At 32.2% G+C, this 24,765-nt stretch overlaps 2 protein-coding genes across 3 annotated transcripts; both read left to right on the plus strand.

The window, feature by feature from the left end:
• Window positions 1-10,663: 10,663 nt before the first annotated feature.
• On the plus strand, window positions 10,664-20,931 carry LOC144840559 (uncharacterized). Of its 2 annotated transcripts, none has more exons than XM_078696409.1 (2): window positions 10,664-10,754; window positions 19,500-20,931. In XM_078696409.1, the coding sequence occupies exon 2, from the start codon at window positions 19,567-19,569 to the stop codon at window positions 20,524-20,526; it is 960 nt and encodes a 319-aa protein (XP_078552535.1). In that variant the 5' UTR covers window positions 10,664-10,754; window positions 19,500-19,566; the 3' UTR covers window positions 20,527-20,931. The 2 variants fall into 2 exon arrangements, with proteins under 2 accessions (XP_078552535.1, XP_078552534.1); XM_078696408.1 differs by lacking the exon at window positions 10,664-10,754 and adding an exon at window positions 17,862-17,946.
• A 2,866-nt stretch (window positions 20,932-23,797) lies between these two features.
• On the plus strand, window positions 23,798-24,532 carry LOC144839319 (solute carrier organic anion transporter family member 4C1-like). Its single transcript, XM_078694634.1, has one exon. The coding sequence runs from the start codon at window positions 23,798-23,800 to the stop codon at window positions 24,530-24,532; it is 735 nt and encodes a 244-aa protein (XP_078550760.1).
• Window positions 24,533-24,765: the final 233 nt, after the last annotated feature.

Consider the following 24,765-nt stretch of genomic DNA (forward strand, 5'->3'; position numbering starts at 1 on the left):
GACACACAGGTTTCCATACTCTCGATAAACTTCTCTTTACTATCTTCCTCGTAATCAACATCTACACTCTCCTCTTCGACGTCCTTCCTATTACATTCTTCATAAACATAATATATTATCATCCTCTTCTTCACTAAATATTACTATCATATTCATCTCCATTTACATTACTTTCGACCCCTTCACCACCATCTATCTTCATATTCATCATCATCCATATGGTAATTCTCATGATTATATCTATCGTCAGCTTTAGTAACTTCTTCTTTATCAATATCAACTCTTTATTTATATCGTTATACCTCATAGCAACATCATCTGTATCATCATCTTTATCTTCAACGTCCCCCTTTAAAACTGCTTGTTTACCTGTGCACTACTGTTACGTCTTATGGATCCTTCATTTCCATTAATTACGACTGCCTGTTGTACATGTGTTGTGGGAGTTAGTATTATCCCACTTTGTTGTGGATTCTGGTTTCCATAATGGATCGTCTGTACATGACTTGACATGGTTATCTATACAAAAGTTGTATTTGTTATTGTATCTTAGGAACAGGAATAATCAATAGAAAAAGAAAATCAATTCATATGATTTACATGTGTACGTCTTTTATACTCTAGTGTAAACTTCAGTTCAATAAAACCAGCAATTATTAAACAACCTACTTCATAGCTAAGTATAATAAGGAAGAAAAAACCTATACATTACAGAACATAAATGCATTAAACAAACCAATCCACCCTCTAATACGGTCATTATTTGTATGGATTTATTGTTTTATAACACGCTCTTGTGTTAGCTTTTAATTTTCTTTGGTAATGTGCCTGACATTATTACAAGTTATTGCATTGTAACCCATTTATGTATATTTGTTTTATTTGGAATAGCTTTATTATTGCATTTACGTTACGTTTTTGTCCATACTAGTACTAGGCCTACATACTAGTATATTTCCTTTCCTTTTTAATGTTGTGGAGGTTCGTCTAATTTTATTTCTTCAATAGTTTTTTTTTTCAATACGACATATTAGAAAATTATTAGACTAAAAGATAGTAACTTGCGTGAGGAACCCTTATTGCTAGAAATTTTCATTCTGTAATCAGTTCTAAATATAGAGGACAAAAAGAACCAATGCTATTCTCTCTAGTCTCTGTAAAAACTGCTGTACAATTCTATAGGGATAGTAATTTAGTTCATGAACGATAGCCCTCTACTGTAGTTATGGGCAAATGGACTAAAATATAAGAATTACCGAGAGAAATGACATCACTTATTTCCTTAAATTCACTGATTTTTACACAATATTTACATAGTATCAAAGTAATATTCAGTTAAACGGCATCCTATGTGGTGGTGCCTGTATCATGTATAGGTTATGGTCTATTATGATACTAGGCGATACGTATGAAACACATGTGATGATGTATTAACGAAGATTCCTAGGATATTGCAGACATCTAGATGCAGTACCGAGAATCGGGTGCGATGGCAGATTCCTGTAGGCCTACTGTACTACATTTTCAACTATCCTCATTCCTATGGTGACACGTATTAATCATACAAATGCTATATTTATTAACTACGCCAACAAAGACTAAAAGTGTCAAGAAATACCCTTAACATTTTGTATATTATCACATTGTTTTACGCAGGCTTATATAGGCATATTATTGCACTTTGCAAGTTGTGGAACCATATTTTGCGTAAATACGAAATAAAAGAATAAGAAGCCATTCTCGTAAAAAAAAACGAGAAAGAATCTAATAGTTTCTTTAAAAAGAGTAAGCCTACCTGTACATGTATTTTGTATTCTTACCGTTAGTCGTTATTTCTCCCGTACTTGTTACTGTAATGTGACTTGTCGATTGTTTTGTGTAGAAGACTAGACTTTGAATATCATAAAATCACGTATTTGTTAAACAAACAACACACAAATACAGTCTAATAAATTACTTTAAGAAACCGCATTCATTGGTTCAATGGGATTTTATAGGTGGCTATAAGGATTTTTTATAAACACCCTCATCACGTATACCACATTGCTAAAAATATACAAAAATGAATGTGCTCAACGTACTCATTTGCATTTGCTTTTATTGATTTTACAATAATTGTATTTAAAAAAATTTTATAGATTACCAATTGATCAATTTTACAAACTAACAACATAAACTATTTATTTATATGTATCAGTATTTTCATCCTTATTGACGAAAAAAAGTATTTAGTCATCAACTTCCCCAAAGATATGTCACACAAATTATTTTTTACATCTTTACACGTGGCATCATCGTCGATGGACATACTGACTCGGATTTTGCTGACCTAATTACTTTCCAGAGTGCGGCTGGGCCGGGTAAAACTGGTCTAGTTGCGACTGACTGGAGTACGACTGGTCCTGAGGCGACTGTGCCGGGTACTGCTGGTCTGGATGCGGCTGATATTGTGGAGGAGGGTCGATGGTATTCACGAACACTATCAACAAATAAAATAAAATACTAATAATAAGTTTTGATAAAAATCATTTCTGAATATTCACTGCCAGATAATTGATCATATTTATTTACACACTTTGGCGAAGCATCTCTAGTTTAGTTATTTTTAAGTGTACATTTAGATTATTTAGTAAATAATAATGTCTTAGGAGAGCATTGTAGAGTAGAAATATGCAAATTAGATACAATAATAGTGAACCTACCGCCTTGTTGTTGGGGAGTATGAAGGTAGTACTGTACGGGTGTAAAGTTGGGGTTGTCTCTTCCTGTTTGTGCCACTATCTACAGTAAAACATATGTATATTGTAGTAATATAATGCTTATTACAATCTGGTGTACGTTTATTAGTATTTCTTCGTTGGTAGCTGGAAATATTATTTATGAATTACTCAATGTTGTTTGAATACGGGTTATCCTAACGTTACCTAAATTAACGGCGTTTTGTTTAAATTTCATCTGAATAACCGTATGGTCCAGTTTCTTCAGCGACAAAATAACCGTTAGGCCTATTTTAATCGTGAGAATGAATTAACCAAAATGTCCTGGCAGCAAGAACACTAGGACACATTTTCAGTAAACGGTTAAATAGCAGCCATAAAATAACGGTTAAAATCCCCCACTCGATTCAACATTTAACCGGTTATTGCTGTGCACACTTTCATGATAACGGTTATTTGATTGACAGCCGCTGGTTTTGAGTCAACTACACTAGTAACAGTAACGTTTGAATTGACCGCCAGCGTCCAGTGCATTTTGGGTAATGCTAACGGTTTCGGTCGACGACCACTGATTTAGATGGTTATTTAGGAGCGAAAGTTTATCAGAAATGCATTAGATGCAAAACATTAAATTGTTTTAAAGAAATGTCGGTTTATTCTGTGTCATGCATCAGAAACAGACTCTATGGCTTTACACCCAACTCAATGAAACGGTACGGTAGTTTTAGATGCCTTTTGCCTAGTCTGAACCATTCATAGAATATCGTTTATTAATTACCATTTGACTACTACAGCAGATAGCTCTTGATGTTAGGGCCACCGCCCACATTCCAACAATCACCTCCATAAAAGACAGAATTGCAAGCGTTATGTCGATTCCAACACGGACAGATCTTGAAATATCCTTTAAAAATGTTTAATATTAAAATATATATATATTTACATTAACTAAAGTAAATTAAGAATGTTTTGGCTGATTTTTTGTATTCGTTAGTTATTATTATTATTAGCTTCTTTATTGTTTCAAAATTTATATTTCAGTTAATTGTTTTCTTCTGATGATATTAAATTAAATTGTGTAGTAAGTTTTAATTAAACCTTCTGTAAACTGTTTTTTTTTAAATTAGAACATCGAATCATCAATTACAACTAAAAGATATGCCATAACAAGATATGGCCTACACTGACTTGCCATTCGTTTGCTTCTTCCATCAAGGCAGCACGGCTAGCTAAAATTCCTGTGATCAATGCAATTATGACAACAACGATACTACATATATTAAATGTAGCCAGCTGAAAATAAAACCATCAGCAATGTTTCATTTTACATGTAAATAGTTTTTAATAGTTAATTATTTGAATTTGATATTGTATTGTCATTGTATCCTTTGATAATTAAAATGTATTTGGTAATCACATCATAGAAATAATAGAAAAGAGAACAAATTATACAAATAAACAGCCCTTGATTACAAAGAACGCCAAGAAAAGTTAAGCACTTATTTATTCGTATCCTACGTTCTACTTCATTGCGGCAATTCAAAAGCAAACAGTATGACGATACTTTTGAATTTATTTGTTTGAAAATTTAGGCATCATTAGACCGTAACAAAATGTTAAAACTATCTACCAGCCCATACTAAATGGAACCACTTATTTCGTTTTTCATTTATGTTATTCAGGCCTAAGTCTAAAATATAAGCTTTATATTTACTAGACAGTACTTTCGTGAAAAATTCGAAGTTGTGCTGGAAGCCAATCCAACGCTAGCAAAGCCGAAGATCTGGAATAATAGAACAGAAACAAATGGACACATTATAATCTCGCTATACATTCGGTTGGTAAACACTAACTCAAATTTTAGCACGCGACTGTAGCCATGTATATGGCCATGTTTATGAAAAAAAATCTTCACTCTCCTAATGAACGAAATGGATACTACTTAAGTGTGTAATGTCTTACCATAAGACCTTGCCAAATACCAGCTCCGAAAAAGACAGAGCATTGTGTATTTACTGCAACAATTCCAAAAGTCAAAGTTAATGCTCCAATGAACAGCTAATAAGAATAATATAATAAAACATAGGGTGTCATTCTCAATGACTAAAATACTTATCATAGCTTATCAGAAGTTTTCACTCTTCTTTTCTTCCATTATCCCCATTGTCTGAGTCAAATATAATATAATAACACCTCATCATCATCATACTAATCATTCCCATCAATTTAATTTTCTAGTTTATCATGTTAGCATATCTTTTTTCTCGACATCATATACTTTATTTTCATCATAATCATCTGTTTTGCCGTCATATTCTTTTACATCATCAATATACTATATTTTTACAATCTGCATTATTATCATCAACATCTTCCCTATAATTAACATCTCATTTATCAACATTCACTATGTCTTCATCTGCAACACTTTCATTAACTATTATTCATCTCATTAACATTCTCTCTATCATCATCGTCTTTGTCGTTGAAATCATTTTCAGTTTTTCTCTTTTGGTAGGTGGTGTCCGAAATATACTCTCATTCATACATAAACTTTACATAGTATACGTAACACTATAGTGTAATAGCTAGGCTTACAACATTTTTCCATTCACATTCTACTATTATGTTTACCAAGTTTTCTATAGCCTTTTTGTCTGCATCACAAACGCTTTATTTTTAAAGGATTTCTTTCTAAATAAAGTTTTTTACCTGTAGAATACTGTTATGTCTAACTGCTAAATCATTTCTTTCATTTCCAATAACGGCTGTATTGATTGGCTGCACACCTGTCACGTGTACTGGTCCGGTTTGTTGTGGACACTGGTTTCCATAATATTGTGGAGGAGAGACTGTCTGTACATGGCTAGTCATAGTTTTCCTGAATTATAAAACCATCAATTTAAACTCTACACTATCAAACTGTATGTGTGGCAACTAAATTGTGATGTGCCTATAATATGGACATGATGATGTCATTATCACCGTAGCATAGTTTGGCATATCACCACCATATTTGGGCACATCCCAGTTGTTTTTTTCAAACTAGCTAGTTTTATAGTGTAGACAGAGCTTTAAGTCTAAACTCCTCTTATTTATTGTAAATTATTTTATTATACACATCTCCTTAATTGTAAAACCACCAGTTTAAGTCTAAATTTATTTATTGTAAATTATACACATCTTTTAAATTAAACAAAGTCACTCAGGTTATTTAAAAGTGGCTTTTGGTAAAGATTACAAAACGTTATTTAGGATGTGTTCTGTGTGTGAGTATTCATTACAAATGGACGTAGAAGCAACAATAACAAGCGACAGTTTGAATAACCCATCGCTTATGATTGGCCAAATAACTTACGTAATAATGACAATAATTACCGGTTTTTTTTGCGAAAGTTTTAATTTTTTTCTCTTCCACATAGAAATATTTATTTCATTCTTAAAAAAATTGTAATGTAGAAAAGTTGTGTAACAATTTAGTAAATTATTTCGAATAGAATAAATTACATGAAGATATTATTATTATTGTTATACTGTGGTGTCTTTTAAAGAAAAACGGTCTACCTTTTTTCAACGACTAAAAGACTAAGTAACCAAGGAATAATGTATAGCCTAATAATTCCATGTCTCCATAATAGAAACAGTATCAAAGACAAGTTTTTAAACACGAACACGTGAACAAACAACACAGTAAGAACCTCAAAGACCGATCAAAGTCCATTGATCTACGTGGTAGTTATTTTATAAAATCATGGTATAGTACAGTAGTATACATATACATTAAGATGTAAACTTCTTAAAAGTCTTACCTGTATATATTTGCTGGTACCTTTTACCGTCTGACGTGAGTTTATGAATTGTTTTGATTTATTTGACTTTGAATAAAATAAATTAAACAGGAAACATCACTATGTTAAACAAATATCAATCAAGTTAATTATTAATTTGAATAGATAAAGTTCAACACTGATTACATTGAATGGACTTACAGTTTTTTGCGAAAGCAGTATCAATTTGGTAAATGCTACCATACATTTTTAGAAAGCTTAATATGTCTACTTTTCAGAAATCCATGATAGCAATGGCAATTATACAGCTTAATAGTAATTTTTGAGGATTATATAACACCGCCTACGGAAAATATGCAATTTAATGAACAGATTTGAATTTTCTTGGTATCAGTATGTAGTGTACAGACTGCTTAAGTGTAATATATTTTTATTCGCGTGGACGCGACTCTATAGTTCACTATGTCGGTCGGTCGGTCTATCACCCCCTGTACCAATTTTATTTTATTTAGAACAAATTACTGTACTGTACTGTAAATTCCCAAATTTAATGAAGCAAGCTATAGTTGTACCATTTTGTTTGTTTGTTTTTTTTTTGTTGAAAGAAAGAATTAGAAAATGACAGAAATCCCTCAATTTTGTCATCTGCTTCATAAAGACTAACAACGGCACTCCAAGAGTGCATACCTTCGCCTACTGTAAAATTCTCCTACATAAGATTTCACCGGAAAAAAATATACATTTTGTCTCTTAATGCTGTGTGTGATTAGGCTAATTTCACTACAACCATGAGTGTATGTAACCGGCCTTTTAACAATAGTTTCAGTTGAATATCAATAGAACAGCAACGCCAAGAACAAACGGGTGAATTGGAAAAGAAATAGGTTTTTTAAAACTACTCATATCAACAAAACCTGTACATTAAATCAAGTTATGTTTTAAAATTACAAATCACAAATTATAACCATTACCTCTTGAAGTTTTTTGGACAAGTAGTTCTCGAGAGAATGCAATTTCAGTTTACTTGTTACTTTGCCGGCTTTTGGAAAATTGTCTCCTATTTTAGCAGGTCTAAAAATAATACTAAAAAGAGGTCCAAAATTGGGGCTCTGATCCGGATTGCATCCACAATTTAATGGAATGGTCCTTCACCACATATCTATCTGTATTTTCATTTTGGTAAAGATCTTTCAATAACTTTTAAGTAATCCTGCTAACAATCAAACAGACAAACACACGCGATCGACTATATACCTCCTTGGCGGAAGATGTGTACAATTGCAGCCTAATTCATGTAAGCATAAATACATGCATGTTTATCATCATTATACAAATGTGTCAATTAAATCAAAGTCATAACCTTTATAGAAAGTCGATGTTAAGAAAGAGACCGTATATATAGATATTTTATTTATTCACTGTCAAACATATTAAATACAGTACATGGTTTGAAATTATTTTTGTTTGCTCAAAGGTAAAAAATTAAACTTTCACATAAAAAATGAGGTTAAAATTTAACAAGAATTGGTAAAATACGGATAAAATACAATATCTGTATATACATTATTAGCAATAATGACAATACAGATCTGTAAAAGTGTTTTTTTACAATACATTGTACACAGCTGAATTCAATTTTATATTTATCGATTTATAAAAAAAAGAAATGATAACCATATAGATCTCACAAATTTTCTTAAAATTCAATGCTTTTTAGATCACATTGTACACAGCTGATTTAAATTTTATATTTATCGATTTACAAAAAATCATTCAAATTTATTAGCATAATCATCACACTTATGTACAAATTGGCCAATAGAAGGTTCAATATTTCTAAACTGAAAACATATAGTAGCCTATCAAAGGTTATCCCAAAGTAACTTATTTTTTATGTTAATGTATGCCTATGCATTCAATATTAATAAGCTGTTCTATAAGTCCCAGCTTCGCAAATAATGACTGTCAAAACAAATTAGTAGGTTACGAGAAAGCAGAAACACACAAACAATAATTATATACCTAACAATTGTAAAATGCGTTTAGTGTGTATTATATTTTCCAATTACAATAATGGAATGCACGTAATGTTACAGAATGTTGCCGTAGTACGTCTTTACTGCACTAAACAAAAAGTAGTGATGAACAAGGGGAATACAATGCCTTCAACTTAATTTTTTCGTTTTGTTGTCGCTGCCAGATACCGTCTGATTAGGTGTTTAGAAGTAATGTTTATATTATTATTCTGTAAGATAAAAATGTAAAAAACGAATTCATTTTTTGTGACGTATTCATTTTCTTTAGCGTGTTCGTAAAGCTGCAAAACCTCCATACTTACGCTTTACAGGCTGGCCCTGATGCAGCTGGCCCTGATGCGGCGGCTGTCCCGGGTACGGCTGCTGTCCCGGGTACGGCTGCTGTCCCGGGTACGGCGGCTGTCCCGGGTACGGCTGGTATTGGGGAGGCTGCTGTGCAGTATTCACAAACACTGCAAAATTAAAAGTTTGTAAAAACATCATCTTTCTGGTTTGAAATGCAACACAATTAGTTATGCCCACTGTACTTTCCATTATCCTATAATATTTAATGTAATGAAAGTTAATAAATACTACTATTCATTTAAAAATGTTATTAAGGTAACCACCTTGTTGCTGTTGTGGAGGTGGGTAGTACTGTATAGTTGCAACACCAGGGTTGTAGTGTACACCAGTGTTGTATTCCACGCGTGGCTGTGCTACTACCTAAAAGGCAAAAAACAACATTATTTAGGCCCATAAAAATCTAGACTTTACATCCTGTTTAAATTGCTATCTTCTATGTGATTTAAAAAGGCTCTTGACGAAAATGCTTAATAAAGATTGATTATTTTATTTTAAAAGACGTTGATATACTAATCCTTAAGAATCAATATTGCCCGTTGCATTCTATATTTTCTCAACATTTTCTTGTACCCTCTTCTTGTTATGATTTTAGTTGTAAATTTATATACATTTATAGAAGTACTGACGAAGAAGTCAATCTGTGGTGACTATATAATGGACCCGAGACCTGACTTTCTTTGACTTTTAAATGATAGAAGTATTTACTTATTATTTGTGAGGATAGAAATATACGATGTACTGTATGATGTATAGGTTTATTTGAAATTGCTGACGTTTTTGAATAACTTTGTACAGTATATACATTTTGATGAGAGAACAGTTTATTTGATCAGTATTAGCTTTCACTGAGAGTAAAGATATAAGGAAGAAAAGCAAAGTGGTTCGGCTGTTCCAGAATATACAACAGCAAATAATAATTGTAAAGTGGTACACGCAGTGTGTACATACATTTCTCGGTACTGCATTTACCCTGTGGGTCAAGTATTATAAGCAAATTCCGTTCTTTCACATGACAACTGTATCATATGCACTAAGCCTAACATATCTTTATATGTTATGACATACGTCATGTGAGCCTATATTATGAAATTTGCTTATGATACTAAAAACATAATGTCATTTTATGTCACTTGTAGAACAGTGCATTACTGAGTATCAGTAGGTCTAATTACCATTTGATTACGAGATGAGCAGTAAGTATCTCTTGACGTCATGATCACAGCCCAGATTGCAACAAACATTTCAATAAAAGACAAAAACGCCAGAGTTATATCGATTCCAATTCGAGCAGATTGCGAATACTGTAAAAAATATTATAATAATATTAATACATAATAAAATGTACATATATTGTATTATCATTTTAATAAAACATATTATATGAAAAAGTAAGTAAAAAAGTAGGTGTGTTATAAAACAGATAATGAATGTTTTGTGTTCTTTGACTGGAGTCAATTTTTCAACTGAAATATTCTCACCATCTTTGACAGGGCAAAGAATGAGGCTGACCAACCAGATGAGGATATCTACAGACTTGTATATTCCAAAAAAAGGATATGTGAAATTGTTGGAACATCTTCCTTGAGGGACTGCATATACAGTCAGTATATCCGATACGTTGGTCATATCTGTAGAGGACCGAATACATCAATTACAAAAAAGATGCTGTTTGCTGTTCCAACAAGACGGTACTATCGTGATCCTTGGATTAAAATCTCTCGTATTTTAAGTATGGAAATCAGGCAAGCCAAAGCCATTACACAATCAAAGAAAAATCTTAACGATCAACTTAGTAGGCTATTTGGTGCCGAATAGGTTTTCGACTCCAGTTCTACGACGTAGAAGAGGAGGATCCCATATGTATGTATGTATGTATCCAACTCATAAACATTCATTATTTGATTACTTAATAATTTCCGTACTAGGAATAACAAAAATATGAAAATATAGAGCTAAAACACGTTGCCGTAAATGGACATGTTTAGCCACAAGAATGATGTAAATAAGTCACGCCCTCTGTTGCCCGCTCTGCGAATGTATGAATAACGAAAGTTGTCGAAATATTGATATTGCATATAAAGTTCATTTTTTTAGTAATTCATTTTATATATATTGTATCAACATTGGTAATATCAATAAAATATGGTAAAGCCTTACAATATTTTATTTAGTCAAGTAAAAAATAACTTTTTCAATTTAAAACTTACATAATAATTGTATGGTTGTTCAATAGAGGCAGCAATGCTGGCTAAAATACCTATGGACAAGGCATTTAGGGCAATGATGATACAGCATACATTAAATGTAACTAGCTGAAATAAGCAATCATAAATATTTTATTAAAATTGTTGACAGAATCGGTTTATTTTTTTTGTAGTTGTAATTTTATTTTGATATTTATTTTCCTTGACATTAAACATTTATTCTTTTTTGTATTAATTGTAGTAGATTATCTTTCCGGATATTTCCTTCTCACTTCTGTCGAGTACATAGACACAAAATTGTTTTGTGATTAAGCATCTATTATTGTTAATGTGATTAAGGAAGAGTAAAATTTCTTGTGTAAAGTGTAATTCTTGATCTTTATGTAGTATTTTTTGTTTACATTATACTTACTAGGCAGTGCTTTTGTGAGAAGTTTGAAGTTGTGCTGGCAGAAATCCCACACAAAGCCACGATCACAATCTTAAATAGAACAGAATATGACTGTAAGCACTAACTGTCACATGGCTTATACCATCAGTGCAGGTGTATAAATGATTTGTGGTTGCAGTCGTGTAGTATTAAGAGACTTTTGGATTTACACGGCCACTTTATTGACTGATACCATAGGATATCACTTTGATGAATTGCACATGCGGCAATTCATCGTCTACTTATTAGGTCTACCGCTTAAGATTTAGCTTTAGGTTCTCAGTTAGTTAAATTTACTATGACCATAAACACATTAATATTGGTTCCAGTTGTTTTTCGATACAATGAAGCGTAACAAGTTCAAAGAAGGCCAACATTTGCAAGAAAATTAGTTTAAAGGACAATATAAAAACAAGCAACAATGTTGCTCTCCTTGAGTAATTAAAATAAAAAATTCTACTTGAAATGATTGAGAAACAACACTGCATAGGCCTAAGGAAATACAGTAGGCTTATAACTAAATTAGGGTTTACAAGTTACAAAGTTATTAATTAATGATTGATATAACAACATTTCCACATTATTCAGAACACCCTTAGGTTTCACTTTACAATAAAATCATGAAAGTTCTTTACTGTTAGCAGTAGGAGAACTTACAATAACATAAAGGCATACTGTTTAATTAATAGCTGTTCAATTGCAATAGATACATCTCTCTTGTAGACATTGTGAAATAATTATCTTACCATAGTTCCTTGCCAAATGCCTGCTCCGTCGTAAATATTGCAATCTATACATACTGCAACAATCCCAAAAATTCCAATTAATGTTCCAAGGAGTATCTAATAATAGTTTATTATAATTAGGTACGGTTTATTTTGTTTTGTAATTCTTTTAATTAACATCAATATTGTCATTCATTTACAATGAGCAAAGCGCTTTATCTGGTGAACATTACTTTTTTGGAAAAAGGAATGTTATAAAAATTGAATTACGTATCGTTTTAGAGAGGTTATTCCAGATAGTCTGGCCAAGATTCGAAATGTATGTTCACAAATCCGAATGTGTCTGCTTATGAGCAGTCTCTGTCTGAATATGCTACCCTCCAAACTAAGAAATGCGGTATCAATAAAAAATGTTAAGTCTGATCTAAAAAATATATTTGACACCAAAAGAAAAAACGTTTTGTAAAGTATTGTAGGCTGTATATTATGTATGTGTATATTATGTATGTGTATTTGTATGTATGTTTAACATAGTTCATGTTCTTTTTTCATTCTGTTTTTTTTCATATAAGTTTTTAAATGTTCATATGAAGGTTCCTTGATATGCTGTTAAGGGTACCCTCTTTAAATAAGGTTTAATAAATAAATAAAATAAAATCACCAAATTATACCAACAATACAATATTCTCCATAAAAAACCATTAACCATTAACAATCATTAAAATATTTATCTTTGTCGTCTACCTTTTGGGGTTGTTTTATATTTCTATCAACAACTTAATCATCATGAAATTTCCATCAGCGCCTTTATTATTATTATCATCATCATCATCGGCGTTTTTAACAATTCCTCTTGAACATCTTTAATATAATTGTCTGTAATCGCCATTCTCCTCATCTTCTTCATCAATATCATATTTATCATCGCAAGATAATCTTCATTATTAAAAACATTTTTGCTTACCTGTGCAATGCTATTGTTTCTTAATGATGCATCTCTTGTCCCAACCGCAGTAGTGATCGTCTGCACACCTGACGTCATCACTATTCCGGTTTGTTGTGGATACTGATTTCCATAATATTGTGGAGGAGGGACAGTCTGCACATGGCTTGCCATGGTTTTCACTGAAAGTAACTGAATGTAATGGTATTTATAAACTCAACAAAATAGAACATGCCCGTCCAGTTTGTGTAACGAGGGGCTTCCGGAAGGGTTACAGTACTAATGTATGTAGGCTGTATCAATATCAAAACGACTACTTAATTACAAAAATACTACTTTGAAAAAGAAAATTAATATGATCAATAATGTTATGGCTATGATACAATAGGGAATCCACAATGACTGTTCAAAGTTTAGTTTGTTCAACCTGAGGCCTAGGCCTATAATACACACACGTTATGTATGACTGGTATGCATATTCGTCCACACACGCGCTAATGAATACAATTGTAAAATTTGTTTTGATAAGTTCCGGGTCATAACGTTTAAAAAAAATAATCGCTGAGGAATGTTTTTGGTTTTACAGACATGACATGATGTATTTGGTACACATGAATTATAGACAAAATTAATAAAATATTATGGACAACGGCTATTTCCAGTTTACGAGAAAGTGTTTCTGTAGCAGTAAATCAATAATCTGTCAATTATGTAAAGATATTAATCAGTTTAGTTGAATTTTCACTTTACTGTGGAAAGCCAAATTTTAACCTAATTAAAGAGGTGTATTGCATAATGAGAAGCACATTTTGTACTTCATTTCTCGGTGGTGGTATAGACATAATTTATAGGCCTAACGTAACTTAGGACCAGAAAAAATGAACACACTTTCAAGACTTTTATGCGGAAAAGCAACTGAGGAAAGTATACAATATGAAAACATAATTGTATAATTATTATAACGATCAACACCCAAACTCGTACTGTTTTAATTTGTACTAAGAAAAAGATGAAACAATATTCTTACCTTTAACTATTTTCCTTACACCTTTTACTGTCTGTGAGTTTAGGACTTTGAATACTACTAATTTTCTCAACACGGAACATAGATTAAGCAAACATTAAAAAGGTTAATTATTAATCCATTGAAATAGATACCGAAACCGAAATAATTGATACAAAGGGGCTGTGTTGTATATTATAAATGATATTTTTTATAAAAGCGTTTATTTTCCTCACACTACAGACTAAGATAAAACAAATTCAATCAAACTCTCACTAATGTGTTCGTGCACTTGCGCACGCGTACCAATTAAGAACTTATGATGTACCCATGGCTACATTAATAATTTACTACAATGTGTACGCCGAGTACAAAGTATAATAATATTACAGAAGATTAAAGAGATAACGTGTTTGATGAGTAAGTACCTACTGTAGTATAGAGGGCGTATACACATGTCCTTGCTATGATTAAATCGTACATTTATAATAGTTATTTGTATTTGGCAGAGAACTGTTTATAAGCCGAAGGCTAGAGGGCGTACTCCACACTGAAAAGTGATTCCAACAGCAGGCAGGGGGAACCAACAAGATGACGGCCGTAAATGTGTTAAAAAACATTATTTAATATAAAAAATAAGACCAGAGGCCAGTCAGGAGTACGCCCTTTAGCCAAGGGAAGAGATCCCTGGTTACACCATGGTTAAACATGAAAGAAGAGATTTTTGAAAACAACTGGAAATCTCAAGTGATCTCAAGTGAAAAATATGAATCGATGGGATGATGACTGAGAACCGAAATGAAAGACTTGATTAAATTCAGTTTTGTTTTATTTGGACCTATTAGAACGGAATAAGTGTGCCTTGTAAATTGTCTCGTAGCGCCACCATCGAACATTTTTATTTTCCTTCCAGCTTGCGCAATTATATTTCCTTATCTATTATAGATGACGCATGACGTATTCTTTGCATAATAGTTATTGACATCGCTTACATGCCTACATTGTTACCTCATGCATATGCATCGTTACGTAGACTTTTTATGCAGACTGTATTGTTATTAGTGTATTTTCATACAAATTCCAGGCACTGCACCGCGGGGAGAATACGTACATAGTACAGTACTGTTGGTATTTGTCACAGTCAGACATAAGATCAAAGGACTGTTTACGAGTTCCTATCTTGGGAAGGCGAGCTCAGTGTCATGTTGTTAGATTGCCTTGGTTAAACAGATGAACGAAATATTGTATAGCGACAACAAATATCTATTATCCATTCAATTATTTTAATTTTATTTACAAAATTATACGGTTTAATCGCTATTAGTCTAAATATTGATTTTGCACAATTATGGGATTTAAGATTAAAAATAATGCTCAAGATTCTTTTGCCGAATCCTACAAACATTTTTGCCATGGACCAATGAATTTAAGTGTATCTGAAAACTATTATATTACACTGGTAATCTAATCGAAGTTGGGAGAGAGAAAAAATATATAACCACCTAATCGATATTATTATTTTTTTCATTTTTATTCAGCGATGGTTTCATATGAATAAAAAATAATGAAAATATACAAAGATAAAAGAGTTATACGATTGCATACTGTATAAAATATTTCAGCTCCCCGTTGATCTATTATGTTTCAATTTAGTAATGTATGCTACCAGCTACCATTTATTTCTTCTGTGTAATCGAAACATTCTCCATATTCACAGACACTACAATATATAAACATAATATATAATGATAATGGCCGGAGTATAATGATAATACTCATCTTGGCAAGCATCTTATTTTCTTTTTAAACATCTCCAATATCGGTGTTGTTTCTGATACTGCTGTTTTATTTCAAAATTATTTCATGTCGTTAAAATAAGTCCGAAACTTTTTTTCTCTTAAAAAGAGAAATATTAACATCTTGTGTTTTGTTCTATGACATAAAAATACATATAAAAAACACACACGCGACTGCACTTAACTTATCCTGATTTGGTTGGCTCTGGTTTGGCTGGCCGCGCCTTGGTACGACTGGCGTGGATAGTGGCCCGGGTACGACTAGTATTGTAGGGTTGTTTGTGTGTCTGTGATATTACAAACATACTTTCTTTTAAAATTAAACATAAGCATCTGCTACTATTAAACACGGTAACCAAAGAATTGAAATGCTGCTCTTTTCTATGTTTTTCTTATTATAGTGCGCTTGTAAACCAACATAATTGATTAATTAATATTATGTGGGCCTATATTAATATACTGAGCTTACCGACTTGTTGTGTTGGTTGTAGTGGGTACTCCCTGGTTAATATAAAACCGTGATTATTTTGCATACCAGATTGTGTGGTTACCTACCAAAATATTCAATTAATGCTCCAAGAACCATCTAATAAAAATAGTAGACATATTAGTAGGTAGAGATATTTCCAAAATAAATATGCATTTCCAAAACTGTATTTTTATTTATTTTTTCTTATTTAGGGCTATCCTCATCCAGGACTAATCGAATTCTATTTTTCATTCTTGTTATCTTCTTCACTTATGTGTGTCACAAATTCACTTTCTTGATGATCACTCTGTCAATTACTTCTTACTTTTAATTAATTTTTTTTTATTTATTTATTTAACAACATATTTATACAGGATTATATACTTGTTTTGCATTGTGGTCCTGTCGGCAAAAACGGATACAAACTTAAATACTTATACAATTACAATTAATAAAAATATAAACTGGAAGTTAAATGTTATGAAAAGAAATGAGATACTTCTGATACGTGTCATTTTGTTCCAGTTTGTTGCATAGTTTACTGGTATTATAATTGAAGGACTTTCGTTTTTTGTAATATTTGAATTTGCCAAGAGAAGTCAACTGCAATGAACATGCATAATTTGGTTTAGTTATCTTACTTTGTTCTTTTTCTTTTTTTATATCAATTCTGTTTACAGTCATCAAATAATTCACCACAGCTGAAATAATTTAATCTATGCTTTCCTGTTTATTGATGTCCCTAATTTGGGTTCCTATTGTTCCTTATTATTTTTGCTGGTAGACACTGTGTATCAAGAATGTGTATTACTGTATATTCCTTTGTTCATATACTAATTGATATGCTAATTTAGTGTCCAAGCTTATGTATGTGGGTTGCATTTAATTGGTTTTAGTATTACAGTTTATTTTTAATTTGGTTTTATCGAACTTCCGTTTTATCTGAGTATTATCTGTTTAATCTAGTCTATCTTTATTTTTATACTCATATATTTTTATATTGTATGTTTAATTGTTTTAAGGATGCACCATTATTATGTGTGCCGCTGTTCAAAAAGCGTTTTCCAAATAAATTATTATTATCTACGGATATTTGTGCCCACTACAACTTAACCAATCAGAACGCGTATATATCATGGGTTACATCATGTGTGGGTGCAATTGTATAGACTTCATGTAGTGGAAAATGTTTGAACAACCCCATCGAATTCTTCGATAATATATATTAAAAAGACATGTATTTTTAATATATATTATTATATTTGAATAGAGATTGTTTAGCGGGTTAGATTCAGTTATTAGCATTTAGGAATGGTCGGCTATCTTCAATTATAGAGGGCGTTTTGACATTTGGTGTATTTCGTAAATTTTTCCATAACTGTTCCATAAGATCCAATCACATAAAGCAGGCTCAGCTTATACATTGGTCAAAGTATGAAAGAAGCCACAATGGTCAACTTATTATGTTAGCCCGCGACGCACATTTGTAGGTAGGCTATTACATATTCGAATGTTTATATTCGTGTATTTATTTGCGGCACAGTTTAGCACCAAATACCTGGTATTATTATAAAAACCTATGAATAGATACATGGTGTGTTTTTATTCAGTTAAATGCAGTTTAACAGTTTTCAAACGTGGAGCAATACACAATATACTGTGCGATACCAATGGGCTTGATGTATTGTATTGTGTGCCCAATTTAACAAGAAATTCTTTTCATTTATAGCAAGTGCAGTAGCGCGGAAAATAGATGTGGTGTGTTGATAGAGTACTCAACACACACTTACTTTGTCATAGTGTACATGTCTTTTGGAATAGAAGAAAACGTTGTAGTCTTTGCCTTTATTTTTCTATATTTTTTACTCTACTTTCTGCATCCCGTTTGCCCGTTACACACTTAAGTAGGCCTACTCATTGTAAATGGACATCCCTGCCATTTGGAAAAATCTCCCATAATACAGGTATATGTTTAATCATTATAATTTTAAGTAACACCAAGTGTTTCCAAAAAGTATATGGGATTGGATTTAGAAACACAAATGTATACCGCAATCCTTCCAATATTATGTATGATTACATATTTTGGACATTACATCGTAATACATAATACAGGTTGATAAGCGTATCTTTACGTGTCAGTAAATTTAAATAGTTTTAGGGAAAAGCAATAACAATACATTTTAGATTGTATGGTTATGATTCTAAATATAGCAACGCTTACATTATTACACCGCGGTTAAAGAAAGGTTGTCCTTGGTCATGGTGTACTGAACACCATAAATGTACGTATTAGGCTATATTCAATACAATATTGTAGGCCTATTCTTAGTACTTTGATAATAAGATATTGGATATAATGCTAGACTAGTAGTAGGCCTACGGACGATTATTTCAGGAGAAACGCACAGGTAGGATTTTTTTTAGAATTTCACAATTATATTTTACTTTTAACATTATCTAATAGTTATTTAAACGCTGACATTGACAAAAACAATAAGTACAATAAGAAATGAATTAAGGTTAAATAACACTATTAGAAACGACTACGTTACGCTGTTACAAATAACTAGTTTATAATAGGTCTATGTCTAGACTGGTGGAAATAACTCAACGTAGCCTTTGAATCTAACACATTGCAATAGTTTTTGTTATTGAAACCAAAATCCAAAATATATAAGAGAATGCTATATCCAAAATCTACCATGATTTGTTCAGTATAATTAGTGACCTAATTTACATAAAATCAAAATGGCTGCCATTTGACAACTTTCACCACAATTATCTCCTAAACCATGGAGAAGTGTGTAATGTACTAAACACGAATATAAATATAACCCTATAGATTGATAATAATGAATTTGTCTTTGAGGTCAATGTCAAAGGTCATTCCAGTACTTAACTGAACTAACAACTTCTTAAAATAAGAGCGTTTACATTTTGTTTTTTTAGGCGAGAATTCAAATTTTGCTTAATGTGATGATTGTTTTTAAATTCTTCAATAAACTCATTCTGTACATTATATTTGATTTCTCCATTTTAGTAAAACTCTATTTGGATATCAGAATCTGTACAATATAAAACCAATCGGAACATAACATTTGGTAAAAATGACAACTAATGGAAAAAGAATTTATGATTTAATTCACAATCAAGATCCATGTATGGTACCAGTGTACCAAGATGATTCGAACTTTCCACCGACTTTGATTATCTCCAAAGAGGGACAATCCAACTATCTTCGTGCGATTGTGTTCGGCGCAGACTCATCTAGTAACATGGATATTCTTGAGATTCCACCAGATTTTGACTTTTCGGATGATCCTAAAGATAAAACATCCTTCAGTCAACAGAGATTTAAACAATCTGAAGACCGTCATTCGTGTAGCGAAGTATTAAATCCATGTTCTGATATTGTGCCAGATAAACATCTTGTGTATACGGGTCCTGCCTTTTCATATAAAAATGTAGACCTACGTCCTGTTGAAGGCGGTACTCATGGAAACAGTGGAGTATGCAATAATACACACTTAGACATTCCAAAGCACAGTCAAAGTATATTTATTAAAGATCAACATCCGCAAACGCAGGGTGAAAACTCTTCGATGCTGCGTCACTTGTTGGATCCTCTGCCAATGAGCTATGTTGACCATAATGCGTTACAACAACATTTTAATGCGTTACCACAACATCATAATACGTTACAAAAACATCACAATGCATTGCAGCAACTAAATATGAGAGATATGGACACTGTAAAAACGGTTACAAGTTTTCCGGAAGAAAACAATGACAGTTCAATAGGAATCCATCATAACAAAATTCCATCGATAAATGCTGCGGAAATGATCAATACCAGTACTATGGAAGACAATACAATTACTGTTAGCGATCCGCAAGTTTGTAATAATCGTAAAGAAAATGTAACACGCCGATGTAACTATCGTCCCCTCTCTCAATTAGAACGCCAACAACGATATAAAGAATGTATGTCGTCTACAAACCGAAAAACATATAGACAAAAGTTACAGTCATTTTCACAGGAAATCGAAACTAATACTTCCGACTGATTTGGATTGATTATTATTATAATGATACCTAAATAACGCATTTTTGAACAGTTTTATGCAGGCAGATTACTTGTACTTATATACTGTTAAATCTATAAGCTAAATCATTATACTGTTATTTTTTGTTCGGCCATTGTCTAAGATGCTGATTATTAATAATAGTCATTTGAATGGTTTAACTTGTAAACGTTCTCTTACCGATAAACAATAGCAAATAGAAACCGATAACAATAGTGTATTCCAACTCGATGTCTTCGTATGTAGAATGGGCTAACGGCTGAAAATTTATGTTTAGGCCTATATACATTTTGTATTTGGATAAAAAATAATCGCCCGGACGCATTCCACCCATACCACTTTATCCGGAATACCATAGGTTTTCCAGTGTATATTGCATTATCTAAATCGCAAACAAATACAAAAATATGATTCATTTGTACAATATTTATGTAAAGTTTGGAATGCGCATATTTCAAAGTACAAAATCATAAATTAGTTTATAAAGTTTATAAAACATAGCTCACAAAAATTTGGTTAATTTCTTTTTTTGGGGGGGGGGGGAGAGGGGTGGGGGGAGGGGTGGGGGGGGGTGGTTAGATACACAATATTCAATTATTCCTTCGTTTTAATTATTATTATTTTTTTGTGTGAATAACTTTTAATAAAACTACAAAATAACCTATTAAAATTGTAGTTATATTCACATTTATGTTTTGGAGAACAGTGCATCCTTAAATATTCAAGGACATTTTATTCTATAACTTTTAAAATCCTGTAATTGTGTGCGTCATAAAAATGTAAAAATACGTTTTAGAAACCGATCATATTTTGTCACAGATCAAACAAAAACAAAATGAACTTTTTTATCTTCCTCACATAGTCATCAATCATAGAACTGCCGATGAAAACATTATTTCTTGTGGTGAATATAGACTGTTCTATAGATATTATAAAGCAATATTTTAGAAAGATGAGGATTTAAACCGATTTTTTTTCCTACACTCTCTAGTAAGTTAATGGGAATGTACCATGTTAACATCATGTCTATAGGTCCTTACTGCTAAATACATTCACTTAACCTACCTTGTAAATAATCTATCATTATATTATTTTAAAAATCGACCATTGGAGTTGTTCTAACCCAATAATCTAACTGGCAGTGATTAGAGGATTGACATAATGCTTTTGAAGCAGAAGCTGTACTTTGGCAGGCTATCGCAATACGACAAAACTGTATAAACGGTATTATAATCTAGTATAACATTGTAGAAGCATCGGCTTAGTTTATATTTTGCTGATATAGAATGGAAACAATGTATATATCCTAAGGGTATAGCTTTTAATCTATAGGCCTATACTAATTTACGTACGGGTAATCACGCGTAACTTCACTCAATGGTGTAGAATATTGGTACATAGTTTTTTGGTACTTATTTTAAACACCTAATAAAAACCAGTACACTAATTAGATTTGTTAGATAGTTACTGACGATTAAAACGAATTTAGTTTACATAATTTGCCCCGAAAAGTTCGTGATGCTGAAACATACCCGCTCAAAATAATCTTTTCTTAAGTTTTTTAGTCGCGTGGACGCGACTCTATAGTTCACTATGTCGGTCGGTCGGTCTGTCGGTCTGTCTGTCGGTCCGGTATCACTATGCGTTTTATCGCTTTTCTGTACTTTTTGAACTGTTTTGATGTACAGAAAAGTTTTAAAGTACATTACTTTTTGAAAGTTCATTTTTTTCTGAGAGCACGCGACTTATGGCTGTTGGCCTTGTTTTTATTCATACGCATCCAACATTTGAGGCTTAGGGAGTGAGTTGAAGAGTCCTGAGTTACAACACTGGTACTAGGTTAGTATTGAACTCTGGACCACGGGTTTATCTTATCTCTTTCTACAGTTGTTTTAATTGTGTAGTAGCATAATGTTAACTGACAAACAACCTTTATAACATTTATAAAATATTATTTTAATGGAAAGAATACTTTTATACAAATATATTGCTTGACGGCGATTAATCGAACATTCTAATCCCTCTTCAAGATTTATTCCCGTCAGTAAATCAGCGCATACAAACAAATACAGTATTTGGGTTCTCTAAAAGATAGATGATACCATAACAACTTCAGTAACCATACAATAGCACCGTATAGCACAAACATTGTACCTGATAGGTAAATTTAATACATAGATCTGCATAATAGGTATGAACATGATTGCAAAAGTCATACTAGGTTAAAAGTAATGTAATTCTTTTACATTTTATAAACAAACGCAATTTTGTGTAAACTTGACTCAATAATGTAGACTCATTTTGTGACAATTCTATCTTTTGGAGGTAATTCCCAGGGTGCTAATTTTATTTAAATGCACGAATCACCGTATTTATATTTATCCGTTCCGTGTGGACGACAAGCATTAGTTCTACATAGTCCTGCGGTACACATTATTTCTGTACATTTCTATACCGAAATTACGGTTTTCGAGAGTCATCTGTATGCACGATATAGAGCGAAGCGAGCGTACCATCTAGTAACTATAAATTTAACCGCAACTCAACAGGTCGCTGTTGCCTGTTGTTAGTACTAGTGTTTATTATAGACCTATCCAGGGATGATTAGGATACATAAGTGTAATTAGGCCTAGAATACCCCATTATTATATAAAATATATATTTTGATTCATATTTTGTATATATAGGCCTATAATTTAAATTAAGTCTACGAACCGCTCGTGTTTTACTATAATATGAATGTTATATGAACACAACATATTATAATTTTGCAGACTGATTACCTATTTATCGATTATTAGCTAGTTATTTAGTAATACATGTTATAACATCTCTTATTACAGAAGTTGAACATTTTAAAGAGGTCCGTTCCTATCTCACTCTTGTTGTTTTGTTTTATTTGCCTACCTACTGTAAAATATATCGATACAAGTACATTATAGGCCAAAACTGTAAAGTTAAGTATCATTAGGAGTATGGCAATTACATTCTAAAAGTCTTTTAAGATAATGTGATTGTATCATCGTGTAAATTATGACAACTTCCCTATTTCTGTATTTAAATAGCTGATAAAGTTTAGATACTAACTATGAATCTAGTAAATAATTAATTTATTAATTTTTTGTGTGTTTGCTCTTGGTGGTTTGGACTTCGTTCTTATCTATACCTGACCACGTTACATCTCAATAGAGCACATCATTGTTCAATATCTAAGCAATGTGTTCGTATTGTGGCAAGTCCAGTGAGTTACGCTATGGATGCAGAAAGTAATTTAGAGAATGGCTCTCTACAATGGGATAACGCGAATAATAACACAAAGTTATCACAATCAAGTGTAGATATATCCGCAAGTACATCTAACGATGAATTTGATATTGACTATGTCGTAGGGCGCTGTGGATGTTGGTCATTTCGCCCTAGCTGCATACAATGTTTTGCAACCATTCGAAAATTTGTGCTTTCACTCGCGATTCTCTCGGTTTTTCAAGGTACTTTAGCCGTTGGTTACATAGGTAGCGTGGTTACAACCATCCAGCGTCGGTATGATTTACCAACGTACCTTGTCGGTTTCATTGTCAGTGTTTATGACATTGGTTGTTTGTCAGCTGTTATATTCACAAGCTACCTTGGAGGTAGACCAACAGCCAACAAGCCAAAATGGATAACATTCAGTTCTTTTTTAATGTCACTCGGCGCTGCTGTTTACACTATTCCACACTTTCTAGGTCCAGTTTATGAACCATCTTATATTGTTGTTAATGAAATGGAAGATTTAGAAAACACGTGTTTATCTTCTAATAACATAAGAAACGTAACTTGTGAGAGTCAAGAGATAAGTCATCGTGGTACTATTGCCGTGTTTATCCTAGCAGAGTTTCTTATAGGTATTGGATCAACATCAGTATTGACGCTTGGAACTATATATATAGATGATTTTGCTAAGCGGAGTGAAGGATCCATATTTATAAGTGAGTGGGACATTATCTAACTACTAGATCCGTGTAATTTATATAGGCCTAGAGGTTTCAAACCTTTCCGTTTTTGGCATGCGTGTCTGTGATTTGTTATAACGTACATATAAGTAATATATCTAAGAACGTCATCAGCATAACTTAGAGTTTTTAACCATGGAACAAACTCACGCATGGAGTGCCATCTAGTTTAGTATGTTTACACTAGTTTTTACAAAAACAAAGTGTTTCCAGATGTACTGATATGCTC

This window comes from Antedon bifida, chromosome 4, assembly GCF_963402885.1.
Source record: "Antedon bifida chromosome 4, ecAntBifi1.1, whole genome shotgun sequence".
Lineage (NCBI taxonomy): Eukaryota > Metazoa > Echinodermata > Crinoidea > Comatulida > Antedonidae > Antedon > Antedon bifida.